This window comes from Oncorhynchus gorbuscha, linkage group LG06 (assembly GCF_021184085.1).
Source record: "Oncorhynchus gorbuscha isolate QuinsamMale2020 ecotype Even-year linkage group LG06, OgorEven_v1.0, whole genome shotgun sequence".
In the NCBI taxonomy this organism is placed as follows: domain Eukaryota; kingdom Metazoa; phylum Chordata; class Actinopteri; order Salmoniformes; family Salmonidae; genus Oncorhynchus; species Oncorhynchus gorbuscha.
The window spans coordinates 75,304,429-75,321,481 of NC_060178.1; the positions used below are offsets into that span (position 1 = coordinate 75,304,429).

Here is a 17,053-nt window from a genome sequence, read left to right on the forward strand (position 1 = left end):
AGGTTAAGTAATCCCTCTCACTGAACGGAGAATGCATTCCCAACGCTTGATTACATTCAGAGAATCAGATTACATTTTGATTGCCTCACTGAGAACATGATGTCAACGATGGGAGGAGGCGGCTGGATTTTGGTGACAGACAGGGTCACATGACTGCAGCAACAACACTGCACTATGTAGATCTACAGACAGACAAATGAAATGTAAATGTAAATTCAGAGAATCAGGATTGCCTCACTGAGAACATGATGTCAACGATGGGAGGGGCGGCTGGATTTTGGTGACTCACATGACTGGACAACTGATTGATGGGAATGGGGAACAACCAATCACTGATTGATGAAGGGAAGGGCGATAGGCTATGGGGCTACCAATTGGCTGGCCTTACTCTCATCCTCCAACACCTCTTCCAACTCCTCTTCTGTGTGCGGGGCGTGAAGCCACTCCCAGAAATGCCTAAAGCTCCCATCATCATCATTCCCCTCGGGCTCTGAACCAGCCTGGCTCTGTGTGCTCTCGTTACCTAGGCTACTGCGTCTGTGGGGGGGCAGGCGTGGGGGTGGAGGGCGTGGGGGTACGTTTGAGGAGGAGGTTCGGGCAGGGCTCTCGGGTACGGGGCAGCGCTTGATGGTCCCCCCTCCATCATCCTCTCCCTGGGACGGGCTCTCTTGGGGCAGACAGATGGACTTGGGCTGGAGCGAGAGAGAGAGACACAGAGATAGAGAGACACAGAGCGAGGCAGAGAGAAAGAGCGAGAGAGAAAGAGCGAGAGAGAAAGAGCGAGAGAAAGAGCGAGACAGAGAGAGAAAGAGAGAGAAAGAGCGAGACACAGAGAGAAAGAGCGAGACACAGAGAGAAAGAGCGAGACACAGAGAGAAAGAGAGAGACAGAGATAGAGAGACACAGAGATAGAGAGACACAGAGATAGAGAGACACAGAGATAGAGAGACACAGAGATAGAGAGACACAGAGCGAGGCAGAGAGAATGAGCGAGAGAGAAAGAGCGAGCCACAGAGAGAAAGAGCGAGACAGAGAGAAAGAGCGAGACAGAGAGAAAGAGCGAGACACAGAGAGAAAGAGCGAGACACAGAGACAAAGGTCGACAACAATCTCTAGCGGTTGATTAATGCTTTCCCTATTATTACTCATTTGTCAAGTTTGGTTTACCATCTAACAAATAGAACATTTAACATCAATAGTTTCAATTAGATTTGAGAGAAAATATTGGTGTTTGCAAATCTGAATTTAGCTTGAGTGTCCGTTCCGCAAAATAGAAGTCTCTGATTATGACCCAAAACGCTGCAGTATGATAATATGCTAGTGGTCCTACCTTGGGGGGCAGTGGGGGTGGGACTTTGGGCCTCATGATGGTACTGTGTTTGCTTGAGGGAGAGATTGAGGTGGGTTAGGTTTGTTAGATAGTGGCAAGGTTCCACACAGACAGTTATAAAACATGTTTTTCAAAAAAAGTGTAAACACAGTGTCACATCGCAGAGTGACAGATGAATAAACCCAGGAGTGTCTAATATCACACAGCGCAGTGTTAGACAACAGACAAGTGTTGGACAAGACAACAAAAAGGTGTCTGTCAACCACCACATGTTAGCATTTCCTTGAACAGGATATCCCAAAGGCCCAATGTAATGTGTATGTACAGTCTGATCCAATCAGTAACCACCATCAACCCCTCAATCATGACGGATATAGACATGGCACCAATCAAACGGCGTAACAAGTTTAAGTCGCCAGGAGAGAGCACAAACCTCAGAGTGGCACTCGGGTTAAACAGGTGGGAAGGGTTAAACCAAGAGGGTTGGGAGGACCCCGAGACATCTATGGCGACAGAGGGGTGAGGATACAAGCAGAGAGAACCACACATCGGGAGCAGATGACACACACACTGAGATCAGCAAGCATGTAAGCAGGTCGCATAGAATGATGAACACACACCAGGAAACAGATGAGGAATGGCAGGGTGCAGGATGACGCACAGTTGGTGAGCACTGAACCCAAACATGACTACGGTTCATCGTCTCACAGATGTAAGCAAATAGGAGCCCAGTTAGCCAGACTGCTTAGGGGAAGCAACCTGAAATGCATCAGAACCTTTCCATAGTTCTGCTCAACGCGAACTGTGGGAGGGAAGCAGGGCTACCGGAGGCGCAGAGAAAGACGGAGACGGGGTATTTGGTAAGGGAGAGAGACGCAGGGGCGTGATGGTGGAGCATGCGGCATGAAGATGCGTGAATGAAACTGGAGAGGTAGCCTTCCCTCTTCCCCCTCCTCAGAGAGGGCGGCTAGACTAGAACACGAGAAGGACTTACTGTTGAGTTTCATCACCATCATCACCACCATCATCATCGGTCTCTAAATGTGTCATGTGACCCCTGAGGAGACGGAGATAGATTGGGGGTGGGGGGAAGCGGCTCAGTGAGACTCACAGCAACAGGGAAAGTCAGAGCTGCTCTCCTCTTTCACCCACTGGGAGGAGGAGACACTGGCGGAAATGAACTCCACTACATTACTCGCAGAACTAAATAAACTACATAAAGGTAGAGTTTAAAGAACTACATGGCTATAGAACTGAACCAAACAGAAATAGTGCTAACTAAACCTAAATGCTATATTTAGCTAATTTTACTCATCTTCTGTATAGGGCTTGGTGATTTCACTACACACTAACTGGAGAAGGCTTAGACTAAGTCATTAAGTCAGTATATAAGCCATGCGTTGTCAAAGTGCACTGTGTCTGGTGATCACACAGCGCAGCCTGTCCTGTTTGTAAGCACTGAACAGCAATGGACAAAATAAAGCAGAGTCAAACCATAACGGCAGCAGTCGGAGCAGATTAGCTATGCGTGACACTGAGTGGCTGGATTAGTCCTGCGTTAACACTGATTGGTTGATGGGGGGGGGGGGGTGTTAGGGCATGTCCGCGAATCAAATACCAGAGCAGTTGGAGGTGGAGCCATGAGGGGCGTGGCCTAACTCACCTCTGCTTAAGCTCCTCCTCCACTGATTTGAGAAGACTCCTGTCGGAAAACGGGTGGAATGTACATAGGGAGAAGTGAAGAAGAGGAGAAAGAAAATAACTCTGACTGAATCGCACATGACATGAGTAAAGGCTCTTCCTCTCTCTCGGGGGGGGTTGACCTAAATTAACATGGCATTCTTTAAGGCTACAGGGCAAAAACACATGGAAACCACAGACGATACATTCAGCGTGTTGGCGCAAGTGTGAGAGTACGTGAGTTTCATCACAGCTGAGCGGACATCACAACCCATCCAACATTGACCTTAGCTACTCAAAGCTGTACACTCACCGGGGATGTGTGAAGCTGTCAGGTCAGCTGTGTGTAGGCAACAGTGTTTGTGTACGCAGGTGGGCGTGAATGACAGCGAAACGGAGAATATAAACCCTATGAGGCTGTCCGGTGAGAGAAGGGCAAAGGAATGTGGACATCAATTGTTCAGGGATCAAATAACAGAGTGCCTCAAATCTGATAGGTGTATTGAGTTGAGTGGCTTCTCAATATCCTCTCGCCTGATTTACTCCATACACTTATGAAAACACCATCTATCATTCCATCCCATCCGGTTTATGGAGCACATCCTTCTAAATACACATGGTTTAAACAGCAGCGAGTCTTGTCTCTTGCCCTTTCACACACACTGTGCTTACAACGCACTTCTTCTGAGCCGACCTGCGTTCCAGGAAAGGTGTCATGAATAAATTATCAGACGCCTTTCTCTTGACAGGAAGCCACCTCTCAGTACCATACCACCATCTGCTAGGGCTAATCCCTTTGTACAGATAAGACAAGAGGAGAGGGAGGAGAGGGGGTGGGGCCAAGGCGGGGAGATCGGGGGAGGTGAGGAGATTTGAGAGAAGGAGAGAGGAGAGGCGAGGGGATAGGGAATAGGGGAGGGGTGGAACAGACGTGGAAACCCAGAATGAGTGACTTACTTGTTTTCTCCCATTAGGCTTGGAGATTCCTGTCCATACTCCAGTTGAAGGTCCTAGAGAGATACACATATCAAAATGACATGATTGTTTCTGAAACACAATGACACACACACAATGTGGAAAGTTAACATGGCTGAGGTTACCTACTGTACGGCATCAACTATGTTAGAGCTGAGACACACCACACCTAAAAACACGTAGAGAGACGGCAGGGACTGGTGGAACCCCAGTGACTCCCAGGTCACATTGATGACACTCATGAGCAGGTCATACAGGACATTACAGGACTTTGACTAGATGAGAATAACACCCTTTGGGCGGGCAGACAGAGCGCCCACAGAGAGCTGAGGACACCACAGGTCAGAGGTCACCACTGCTGTTGCTTAGAGAAACACCGCTTCGATTTACGATCGATGTTTCTAACGTGCATGTGTGATAAACGTTAAGGGATATGACAGCATTATGCACTATGGATCTGCAACAAGTAGACCAACAACCGTTCAATGGGTGCTTATATTTCTCCTATTGTACAAGTGTATGCATATGTCAACTGGAAATGTTTTGTTTGCGTATCCTCGAGACACCCTCGGAGAACGGAGGCCAGGGTCTTCCGTTAGCAACAGCAACCCCGGAGCCAGTTACTGGCCCAACGCTCCAACCGCTAGGACACATGCCGTCCATGACTAGATGAACATGAATGGAAACCATCAACGCTATGTGAAGGTGTAGCAGTGCACGGGGCCATACAGAGGCATCTCAGCACAACTAGCTGCAAAAGTATGGGCGAAGGGCGGGTTTCATGGTATGTGTGCGTGCGCACTGCAGCAATGCGGCGGACTTTACTGAACACTTATTGGCTGACACTGCGGGTCCATCAGCTCCGTGGACATATTGATTTTCCAGCGAGGATATAGATACCTGTATTCCCCCTTCACAACCAAGTGACCGACCCCGACTCCTATAGGCGAACGCACCGCAAAACGACACGTCCATACTACATTGAGCCGGAGAGAGCTCGGCTAACATATTCTTACTTATGCTGACAAACTTGACATATCCTGCTGCCTCACGTCACATCAATAAATTCCCTAGTATGGATATGTGACAAAGGAACAAGAGGTCTAAGTTTAACAGTGACTGGGGTCAGTGGTCTGAGTCAGCGATAATATTTGGGCAGGAGGAGACTGCGGGGGACTTTTGATGGCAGCTTAGGGCTTGATCTGGTCCCGCTCTAACAGGCCACGGACTCAGGGTTCCAAGTCAGTCACACATGTTTTCCCCAAGGAGGTGGTTCATCCACCCATATGCTGTCCAGAGATATCACTCTCCCTAAATCCCTCCAGACATCCCTTTAATCCCTCCATTCCACTCACTCTTGAAATTGTTTTCTTCCATCCCTTACACACACACACCTCTAGAGCCTTCGATGTGCCGGTGAGGTCTAACAGGTTGTGTGGCCGAAGGCTATACAGTAAAAACATCATAAAACAGGAATAACAACGAAAAACACCAGCCAATGAGGCGAAGACAGCTTCACAGACACAGATGAACAAACAGTTACTGACATCCAATAAACATAGACACTGAAAAGAAACACGAGCGAGACAGGATAAGGGCCAACTGAAAGAGGACGGTTAAGCGTTACGAAGCAGAGAGACGACCCAGAAGGAGAAATGGAGAGATGAGGAAAATACCAGATTAGATCTCGCAGTGTAGTACAGCTCTTCTGCACAGTCCAAAAACGGGTCAGAGTCAGGCTGTTCAGCAGGCAGAATGAGAAAGTCCCGTTAATTCAAAAGTTAATTTCATCCAATCAAAGAAAGGCATTAAAGCGTAGGAGAGGAGGATGGGTAAGAGAGGTAGGGAGTGAGGGATGAGAGTGGAGGGGAGAGAATAGGGGTGGCCATGCATGTGTTAACCCTGCACTGAAACATCAGCAAGAGGTGCAGGTTAGTACCAGTGTGAGTAGCATTCAGACAAATTTAGGAGACAACGTCAAGAAATATGCTACACAGGGAGATGGATCACGTGGATGACTTGAGATATGCAGTAACTGTGAGCGTGATTTAAAACTGTAGCAGAGTCTCAACTAAAGTAGTATCAGGGGGACACTGCAGGACCAGGTCACTCACCGGCTCATGATGGGGCTCTGTCTCCTTCCTCAGCGGAGGGTCAAACTTCACCTGGCCAACTGGGGGTGGGGGAAGAAAGAGCGATCGAGAAAGATACAATTATAGAGTGGGGAGGGAGAGAGAGAGGTAGGGGAGAAGACAAAGAAAGAGGGAGGGAAAGAGAGAGGAACATCAGCCATGTACTCTAGAAAGAAACAAACCTGTCGGAGTTGACTGGTGTTCTAGTATGAGTTCAAGTTTAACTGTGCAGCTGCAGGTTAGAGATATATGAGTGAGAGTGCTGAGGTGCTTTAACAGGGGAGTGTGTGTGTGTGTGTGTTTCTCTCTGTGATCCTTCACAGCATGGTTTGAGGAGCCATTAATCTATGGAAGCTGAAAAATAGATTATACTCATGCCAATGTTAATCCTGACAGACAGAGGTTAACTAAAGTACGATTACCATGAACTCGCAGAGAATTTAATGTGCCAGAATTTAATGTGCCAGATTAACTTCTCTAGGGTAGGGGGCAGCATTCAGAATTTTGGATGAAAAGCATGCCCAAATTAAACTGCCTGCTACTGCCCAGAGGATATGCCCAGAGGATATGATATGCATATAACTGGTCAATTTGGATAGAAAACACTCTAAAGTTTCCAAAACCGTTAAAATAATGTCTGAGTATAACATAACTAATTTGGCAGGCGGAAACCTGAGAAAAATCCATTCAGGAAGTAGTTTATTTGTATTTTTCTATTCAATGCTATTACAGTATCCATTGACTTAGGACTCAAGTTGCAGTTCCTATGCCTTCCACTAGATGTCAACAGTCTTTATAAATTGTTTCAGGCTTCTATTCTGATAAATGAGGGAGTAAGACCAGTCTGAATGAGTGGACCCTGCCGTGTCGCAGAGCTTCTTCATGCGCAATCCCGAGAGCGCGCCTCTTGTTTACCTTCTATATTGACGACGTTATTGTCCAGTTGAAATATTATCGATTATTTAGGCTAAAAACAACCTGAGGATTGAATATAAACATTGTTTGACATGTTTCTATGAACTTTACGGATACAATTTTGATGTTTTTGTCTGCGTTTGAGCCTGCGGATCACTGAAGAAAACACGCAAACAAAACAGAGGTTTTTGGATATAGAGAGACTTTTGGAACAAAAGGAACATTTATTAAGTAAATGAATGTCTTGAGTGCAACCATATGAAGATCTATTTCTGACTTGTGTAACTCTTCTACTTGGCTGGTTACTGTTTGTAATCATTTGTCTGCTGGGCCATGTTCTCAAATAATCGTAAAGGTATGCTTTCGCCATAAAGCATTTTTAAAATCTGACACCGTGGTTGGATTCACAAGAAGTTAATCTTTAAATCCCTCCATTCCTATGTAAAATATGTTTTGTTTTGTGAATTTTTATAATGAGTACTTCTGTATTTGGCGCTCTGCAACCTCACCTGATGTTGGCAAAGTGGGACGCTAGCATACCCTAGAGAGGTTATGCACAGTGCCAAAAACAGCAGACTGGGATAAAATGGAATAAACCATAGCCACAGACTGAATGGAATCCAGATGATTCACAAACTAAGCATGATTTGTAGTCCAGGAGTAGGCTCAATCTGGGTCCGGGAAACAGGCCCTTAGTCACACATATAGAAACTTACAGTTGATCTCAGACAGCGTCTTCCCTTCCCTTGTGCTCCTGCTGGTGGAGCGAATCCGATGGGGAACAGACACTGGAGACTGTCCGGAAGAAAAAACATACGACCTTAACAGACAAGATCATCATCATCACACACAAAAAAACAAAAACTGCATTCCTCAGTCCAATAACTGTAGTCTTATTAAATCCTGTGCGAACTTTGCTACATGGTAAAAAAAACATTCAACATCACTCTCATTGAGGGGAAAGGAGAGTGCTGATCTTACTGTCTCTAAGATGTGTATATTTCATATGTTCTCAATCTACAGGTGTCTCAAACCCAGTCTGGTTTTTAGGCACGGACTGAACCCGTTCTGACCTCTGACCTACACTACATTACCAAAATTATGTGGAAACCTGCTCGTCGAACATCTCAATCCAAAATCATGGGCAATAACAGCCTCAACTTTTCTGGGAAGGCTTTCCACGAGATGTTGGAACATTGCTGCAGGGACTTGATTCCATTCAGCCACAAGAGCATTAGTGAGGTCGGGAACTGATGTTGGGCGATTTGGCCTGGCTCGCAGTCGGCGGTCCAACTCATCGCAAAGGTGTTCAAGTTCTTCCACACCAATCTCGACAAGCCATTTCTGTATGGACCTCGCTTTGTGCACGGGGACATTGTCATGCTGCAACAGGGAAGGGACTTCCCCAAACTATTGCTACAAAGTTGGAAGCATAGAATCGTCTAAAATGTAATTGTATGCTGTAGCGTTAAGATCTCTTCACTGGAACTAAGGGGCCTAGCCCGAACAATTAAAAACAGCCCCCGACCATTTTTCCTCCTCCACCCAACTTTACAGTTGGCACTATGAACTGGCATATGTAACATTCTCCTGGCATAAGCCAAAACTAGATTCAGCCGTTGGACTAACAGATGGTGAAGCGTGATTCATCACGCCAGAGAATATATTTCCACTGCTCCAGAGTACAATGGCGGCAAGCTTTACACCACTCCAGCAGACACTTGGCATTGCTCATGGTGATCTTATGCTTGTGTGCGGCTGCTCGGCCATGGAACCCCATTTCATGATGCTCCCGACTAACAGTTATTGTGCTGATGTTTCTTCTAGAGGCTGTTTGGAACTCAGTAGTGAGTGTTGCAACCGAGGAACTCAACGGTCCCATTCTGCGAGCTTGTGTTGGCTACCGCATCACAGCTGAGCCGTTGTTTCTCCTAAGGGTTTCCACTTCACAACAGAACTTACAATTGACCGGGACAGCTCTAGCAGGGCAGAAATTTGACAAACTGACTTGTTGGAAAGGTGGCATCCTATGATGGTGCAACATAGAAAGTCACTGAGCTCTTCAGCAAGGCCATTCTGCTGTCAATGTTTGTCTATGGAGATTGCATTGATGTGTACTCAATTTTATACACCTGTCAGCAACAGGTATGGCTGAAATAACTGAGTCCACTAATTTGAAGAGGTGTCCACATACTTTTGTATATATAGTGTATGAGTCAGGGACAATGAGAACAATGATCCAGTCACAACAAGCTCCATGGCAGCAACAGAACACAGCATAGACAGACCGTACTGAAAGCAGGCAAATAAACCATGGCAACGCAAGGCAGCAATAGATGCCTTAGCAACAACACATGCAGATTAAGGAGAGCTCAAATTCACATCAGTGGACATTCTTTTTACCAGTCTTCTGAGACCAAACACATACTAATTTACACATAACATACTTAAAATATGTTCTTCAGTGATTTGTTTTTAACTTTCCTATTGGAATGTGATATTATTATATTATATCCCAAGCGCCAATACAGTCAATTACACACACACACTGAAGAGTAAACATTTTGAAAACTGAAAACTTCAAGGAGATGGTTTGTTGGGAGGTCGTGATGTCATCAGCCTGCCCCTTGCTTGAGGACCAATAGAGGAGCAATAGAGAACAAAAGAGGTACTTAACAAAAGACGTGTCAAAAGATGTGTCAATGTAAATGGTCTGGGTGGCCATTTGATTCATTGTTCAGGAGTCTTATGGCTTAGCGGTAGAAGCTATTAAGGAGCCTTTTGGACCTAAACTTGGCTCTCCGGTAACGCTTGCCATGCGGTAGCAGGGAGAACAGTCTATGACTTCGGTGGCTGGAGTATTTGACCATTTTTAGGACCTTCCTCTGACACCGCCTATTACATAGGTCCTGGCAGGAAGCTTGGCCCCAGTGATGTACTGGACCATACACACTACCCTCTGTAGCGCCTTACAGTCGGATGCCGAGCAGGCTGTGACGCAACCCGTCATGATGCTCTCGATGGTGCCGATTATAACTTTTTGAGGATCTGGGGACCCATGCCAAATCTTTTCAGTCTCCTGAGGTGGAAAGATGTTATTGTGCCCTCTTCACGACTGTCTTGGTGTGTTTGGACCATGATAGTTTGTTGGTGATGTGGACACCAAGGAACTTCAGCCCCGTTAATGTGAATGGGGGCGTGTTCGGCCCTCCTTTTCCTGTAGTCCCCAATCAGCTCCTTTGTCTTGCTCACGTTGAGGAAGAGGTTGTTGTCCTGGCACCAGGTCACTGTCCTCCTCCCTATAGGCGGTCTTATCCTTGTCGGTGACCAGGCCTACCACTGTTGTTTTGTCAGCAAACGTAATGATTGTGTTGCAGTCGCGCTTGGCCACGCAGTCGTGGGTGAACAGGGAGCACAGGAGGAGACTAAGCACGCACCCCTGAGAGGCCCCCGTGTTGAGGATCAGCGTGGCAGATGTGTTGTTTCCTACCCTTACCACCTGGGGGCGGCCCGTCAGGAAGTCCAGGATCCAGTTGCAGAGGGAAGTGTTTAGTCCCAGGGACCTTAGCTTAGTGATGAGGTTTGTGGGCACTATGGTGTTGATCGCTGAGCTGTAGTCAATGAACAGCATTCTCACATTGGTGTTCCTCTTGTCCATGTGGGAAACGGTACCTCAGTTTGACCTCACCTCAGCATATCAATCAAGTTCTAGTTTCTATACATTTATGCACTAAACACACCCTTGGCCTAGCTAGACAAATCACAAGCTTGTAAACATTAGCTTTAACAAACGAACGCACATACAAAATAGAAGGTATGTACAATATGTAACAAACATGTATATACACAAGAAGGTGTGTGAGAGCGAGACATTAAAGTGTTACATATAGTATGCCATCTGAATTTATTCTCACAGTTTAACTGTGCCCCTATTCATGCCTAAAACACACCCAAAACACTCTTCAAAATCCCACATGCAAATACATTTAACAAATGAAGTAACATGAAGTAGTTAATGAAGTAGTTAGTTCTCTGTTTCTACAGGTACTGATCACAGTGGTACTGGTGCAGTTGTAATGCCGGCCACATTGGTACCTTCTTGCGCATGGCAAAGCGAGGTGCTCGCCGAGCACCTGGGGTGATGGGAAGGAAGTGGCCCATATATTTAAACTGAGGAAGAGGATGAAGAAGAGCAGAGAGAAGGGTAATGGAAAAGGGAGGAAAGATGTAGGACTCTGACAATTAAGAGATCAGCATGATTGGACGAACTAAATGCGTAGAGACCAATGAGGACAGGTGTCAGTCTTATCCTGCTATTAGATTTGAGAAACCTGAAGAGATGGAGAGGTTGGAGATGTGGGTTAGGGTGGTGGGGGGGTGACTCTACCTCTGGTTCTGGGTCGTCATCGTCAAAGTCGTTGTATGTGGTGTGGTCTGGGTTGTTGGATTTGTCCAGCAGTTCGATGGCCAGGGTTCGACTGAGAGGCTGTGACACAAACGGGTGCTGTGGACACAGGAAGGGGACGCGAGGTCACAGCCTACAGACACTCTTATCCTGACAGATACTCATATCAAGTGTTTCCCTCTAGACTGGGAGTACCTGTAATAGTTTCTCTGCTGTTGGCCTCTTCTTGGGATTTTTCGTCAGGGACAATTTGACAAAATGATGGAAATTATTTCCCCTTTCATAGGAGGAGATAGGAAATATACATGTCAGAGCATTTAAGTTTATAATATGAAGAGAAAATTGTTAAACTGAGAATTAAACCTGTTCCTCACTATTCACAGAGGAGAGGTGAACACTTACCATTTCACTTTGTCTTTCAATTTGGGTGGCTGGAAATTACTCTTTGTCATCAAGAAAAGGGCCCTAGGAAGAAAGGAAACAGACTTGGTTTCTAGAACAAAGTACATTAGTCGTAACAATGTGATTTCTAAGTAAATGGAGGGAATCTACCACTGGGTGGTTTGAGCCCTGGGTATAACAAAACATTATCTTCATTTTTAAGTACATTGGTAAACAGTTTATAATAGCAATAAAGCACCTCTGGGGTTTGTGGTATATGGCCAATATACCACAGGTAAAGGCTGTATCCAGCCCTTAGCCGCCGTGGTATATTGGCCATATACCTCACCTCGCCATATACCTCACCCCCTCATATCCAGCATCACAGTCATAAGGCTTAATTCACACATCCCCCACACACACAGTCTCACCTCATAGGGTGCAGGTCGAACATGGGAGGCTGCAGCTCGGCAAGCTCGATAGCTGTGATGCCCACGGCCCAGATATCACACAGCTGGTTGTAGCCCCCCTTCCTCTCCACGGCTGCCACCTCTGGAGCCATCCTGATAGGATGAGAGGAGGGAGGGAGGCGAAAGAGAAAAAGAGAGAAAAAAACAGTACTAATCAGGCATAGACCAACAATCACTCAAGGCAATCAAATACAATCATAACACTGTCCAGAGCAATATGAATGGTCTGTCACAATAAGTCAATGAACCATAACATCATGTCAGAGTCTATCCAGAGTATGACACCGAGGGGAGGGGCCAGGGGAGACGCTCACCAGTATGGTGTTCCAATGAAGGACTTCCTCTTAGCCAGCGTGGCAGTGATCTGTGCTGATACACCAAAGTCAGCTAAGGAGGAAGAGGGAGGAAAATGAGCAAAAAGATCAGATGTATTGTGAGATCTCATTCTAATAGGTACAAGGTGAGGCTTTGGGAACTGACATGTCTGAGGGGAAAGTAGTGGTTGTCCGTGGCCTTACCTAGTTTCACATAGCCGTTGTCTGTCAATAGAATATTTGCTCCCTATGAGGAAAAGTAATAGGGCCAGGCAAAAAATATCATCAGCATTTCAGAGATATCTTTTGCAAAGATGAGTAAGGAATGAAAGGCAATCATCTCTACTCAACAGCATGCTTATTACTATCACTGACATGGCTTTACCTTAATGTCTCTGTGCATTTTGCCTTTGTTGTGGAGATAGTACAAACCCTGTAAGTAAAAAAAACAAACAGCAAAACATGTTCTCATTCAATCTGACCCATAGATGCCCATGGCACTGGCAGCAGGGGTAAAAACATACCTGGAGGGTTTCCCGTGACATATACGCAATCTGAGACTCAGACAGAGGCCCAGTCACTGGACAGGAGGGAGGAAGAGATGAGAGTTTAGAAGAGCTATCCAATGTGTATCAAGCAATTCATACACAATTTAGAGTTCAACACCAGTTGATTCACTTAGAGTGCTATTTACTGTGCTGGCTGACTGGCTTAAGTGTGTTAGTGAAAAATGTGGATATTGATTGCAACAAGCTTTCATTTATTGTGCTTCATGGTCTGTTTTTAGATTAAAACACAGCTATTCTGTTAGGGTGACTGTGAGCATGGGTGAATGCATAGGTTGCCACAGTGTGAGCAAGTTTGTGAGTGTGAGAATGTGTGTCCTACCATGATAAATATCCTGCAGAGATCCTCCTCCGCAGTACTCCATGCTGATCCATAATTTATCCCTCCTGGAGAAGGGAAGTGATACACTCCCTGTCAAAATCCCTCTCAACAGACCACAAGTCAGCAAGACTGGGAATGTAAGACTCAAAGCTAGAACTGGGCAATACATCTAATTAATTAGATTTTTTTGTATGTATTCCCGCTTGTTCTCATGTTGTCGTTTTGGTCTCTTCTCATTCGCTCCTTTTGTGCACCTATCCATTTGCACCAGAGACCTGTATATAATGACGAGATGCTCACGTCTCCGCCCTAACAACGGGAATGGTCGCCCAAAAAGGCGAGAAGGGTAGGCGACAAGCCTAGATTCAAAATAAGCGCATGAAATAGCTGTATTATTTGAGTCCAACTTCAGAGAGAGATGTACTGTCTATCCATACCTGATCTATCAGTGTGCCAGTCTTACCGGAGATAGCTACCGAAGTAGGCCACGATGTTGGAGTGTTTGCAGTCCTTCATCATGATGATCTCCTGCTGCACCACCTCAAAGTCCTCACCTGTCAATCAAATAGTCAGTCAGCCGATCAGTTACATGATCAAGCCATAAAGCGTTAGCCTGGTGGCTAGATCCGTTTGTGCTTTAGCCAACTCCTCTGACATGTTGTCGTCATGCTGTACAACAGAGATGGCAGTTTAAGCAGAAACAGACATGGCTACCAGGCCAATACAGACGATTTTCGTCTCAGGATACAAACACCAACACGTTACATCATTTCAAATTCATGCAGATGGTAAACATGATATAACTTGTTTTGAGGCTGTAGTGTCTACAGTAAATATATTGATGCAGGAAGAGAAGGCACTGCAGCACTAACTGCATCAGATCCAGCTATTTTAGGACGCCTTCAAAACGCTGGGACATGACTAAGAGCCAGGACTTATACAAAATGACAGCACATCTCATGGATAAAAAAAAGCTAAAATACCATTTCAGCGGGGTACCAGCTTAGAAGTAATCTTATTTAAATGTCAAAACGTCTATTTCTCCATATACATTTGAGTAATTTAGCAGACACTATTACCCACACAGGACCATCTATATGCTGTATACACTTTTAAAGTGAGACACACACATCCACATACAGTACACTCACATCCATCCACACTCAGAACCATCTTTGACAACAGTCAGAATGGATATGGGTGAATATTGTTGAGTTGGCATCTCCACACATGGGCCTACATAGCCCCCTTAACGTCATCACATCCTTTGACCCCGAGGTGAAGCGCTACCGTCTGATGGATACCCTGGCTTGGGCTCTGTGTGTCACATGTCAAGCCCTTCAGATCTGTGAATGTCTGAGCGAATTAGTGACGTTCCTGACCCATATCTCCAAGGCAAAGCTCTGTTACTATGGTAACGAGTCTGACCCCAGGGCCCCAGCAGCTATACTGATAGGAATTGTTGAAGCACATAGTGGACAAAAAGGCATTCATGCTAGGACACATCTACAATCATTCACATAAGCCTTATAAACTAGTTATGTATGGAGAGGTTTAACCCTTTCCAGTCAGTAAAACCTGCTATAAATTCATATGGGACAGTTGGCAAATTATTAAATCATGCCAAACCCTGAATAACCACCTATATCCTTCTAGTGCCCTGAGCTGTCAAGCAGCCACACAGCTTGCTAAGTGCTAACACTGTCACATGACAAGGTGGGGCTACAGTACCTTCAGAAAGTATTCATATCCCTCGACTTATTCACCATTTAGCTTTGTTAGCCTGAAATCAAAATGGATTACATTTTTATCCATCACCCATCTACACACAATACCCCATAATGAATGTGAAAACAGGTTTTTTTTGTGCAAATGTATTGAAAATGAAAAACGGAACTCTTGTCATTCACATAAATATTGATATGTCTGAGTCAATACATCACCTTTGGCAGCGATTACAGCGGTTAGTCTTTCTATGTAAAGTTTAAGCTCTGCAACACCTGGATTATACAGTATTTGCACATTATTATTTTTATTCTTCAAGCTCTGTCAAGTTGGTGATCAATGCGAGACAGCCATTTTCAAGTCTTGCCATAGATTGAGACAATTTATGTCAAAACTAACTAGGCCACTCATGAACATTCAATGTTATCTTGGTATGCAACTCCAGTGTATATTTGGCCTTGGGTTTTAGGTTGTCCCACTGAAAAGGGGAATGTCACCCATTGTCTGTTGGAAAGCAAATAAACAGGTTTTCCCTTTAGGATTTTTCCTGTGCTTAGCTTTATTGTGTTTCTTTTTTATCCTAATAAACTTGCCGATGACAAGCATACCCATAACACGATGCAGCCAGCACCATGCTTGAAAATGAAGTGGTACATTGGAATTGCCCCAAACATGAACGCGTATTCAAGACAAAGTTAAAATTTCTTTGACCAATTCTTCACGGTTTTACTTTGGTGCCTTATTGGTAACAGGATGAATGTTATGGATAATTTTTATTCTGTACAGGCTTCCTTCTTTTCACTCTTATTTAGGTTAGTATTATGGAGTAACTACAATGTTGATCCATCCTCAGTTCTCCTATCACAGCCATGAAACAAACTGTTTTAAAGTCATTATTGGCCTCATGGTAAAAATCGATGAGTGGTTTCCTTCCTCTCCGGCAACGGAGTTAGGAAGGATGCCCGCATCTTTGTAGTGACTGTGTGTATTGATACACCATCCAGAAGTGTACTTAATAACTTCACCATGCTCAAAGTGATATTCAATGTCTGCATTTTACCCATCTACCAATAGGTGCCCTTCGTTGCGAGACATTGGAAAACCTCCCTGGTCTTTGTGGTTGAATCTGTGTTCGAAATTCACTGATCGACTGAGATAAAGATAATTGAATGTATAGGGGACAGAGATGAGGTAGTCATTCAAAATAATGTTAGCCACTATTATTGCACCCAGAGTGAGTCCATGGAACTTGTTACACAAATATTTACTCCTGAACTTATTGAGGCTTGCTATAACAAAGAGTTTGAATACTTATTGACTGAAGACATTTCAGTTTAATGGGGTATTGCGTGCAGGCCAGTGACACAAAATCTCAATTTAATCCATTTTTAATTTAAGCTATAACACAAAAAGGTAGAACAAGTCAAGGTGGGTGAATAATTTCTGAAGGCACTGTATGTCCTCCAGCTATACCACAGTGTTTATACCCCGATGCTGCAGCATGACAACTTGGCTCTGTGTCAGAGATGGCTGTGATGGGTCACCGTTCAAGCACTACAAAAGGGCAACAAAAAAGGAAAAAAATAAAGAAAATAAAATTCATAGGTTACAGCACAGAGGTAAAAGGAGGATTGTAAGGGCAAATCCTGAATGAGATCCAATTGCCGTTTACAGGCTTTTGCCTAAATCATGCATTGACGTCAATAAGATCTTGACATGAACATTTGGAGTTGTGCACGCGGATCTCCGAGGACTCAACCCTAGGAGAAGTAAAAATACATCTGAAGATGAAGTGCAAACACAGTGCCGTGTTATTAGGCTTCGATGTTTGTCTTTTA

General features: G+C 44.9%; 1 protein-coding gene across 12 annotated transcripts in view; it reads right to left on the minus strand.

Moving 5' to 3' along the window:
* Positions 1-17,053, minus strand: part of LOC124038330 (mitogen-activated protein kinase kinase kinase kinase 3-like) — a 70,406-nt gene that overhangs the window by 6,665 nt on the left and 46,688 nt on the right. For 5 of the 12 annotated variants that reach the window (XM_046354072.1, XM_046354079.1, XM_046354073.1 and 2 more), the window contains 18 exons: positions 13,954-14,044; positions 13,491-13,555; positions 13,127-13,182; positions 12,988-13,035; positions 12,807-12,849; positions 12,603-12,675; positions 12,250-12,381; positions 11,840-11,902; positions 11,633-11,714; positions 11,420-11,536; positions 7,749-7,827; positions 6,100-6,158; positions 5,662-5,724; positions 3,968-4,020; positions 2,994-3,032; positions 2,325-2,387; positions 1,331-1,382; positions 524-692 (listed from right to left, as the gene is read on the minus strand). In XM_046354072.1, the coding sequence (XP_046210028.1) occupies positions 524-692; positions 1,331-1,382; positions 2,325-2,387; positions 2,994-3,032; positions 3,968-4,020; positions 5,662-5,724; positions 6,100-6,158; positions 7,749-7,827; positions 11,420-11,536; positions 11,633-11,714; positions 11,840-11,902; positions 12,250-12,381; positions 12,603-12,675; positions 12,807-12,849; positions 12,988-13,035; positions 13,127-13,182; positions 13,491-13,555; positions 13,954-14,044 (1,347 nt within the window). The remainder of the gene's footprint in view (positions 1-523; positions 693-1,330; positions 1,383-2,324; positions 2,388-2,993; positions 3,033-3,967; positions 4,021-5,661; positions 5,725-6,099; positions 6,159-7,748; positions 7,828-11,419; positions 11,537-11,632; positions 11,715-11,839; positions 11,903-12,249; positions 12,382-12,602; positions 12,676-12,806; positions 12,850-12,987; positions 13,036-13,126; positions 13,183-13,490; positions 13,556-13,953; positions 14,045-17,053) is intronic. The other 7 variants (XM_046354078.1, XM_046354076.1, XM_046354085.1 and 4 more) reach the window with 5 other exon arrangements.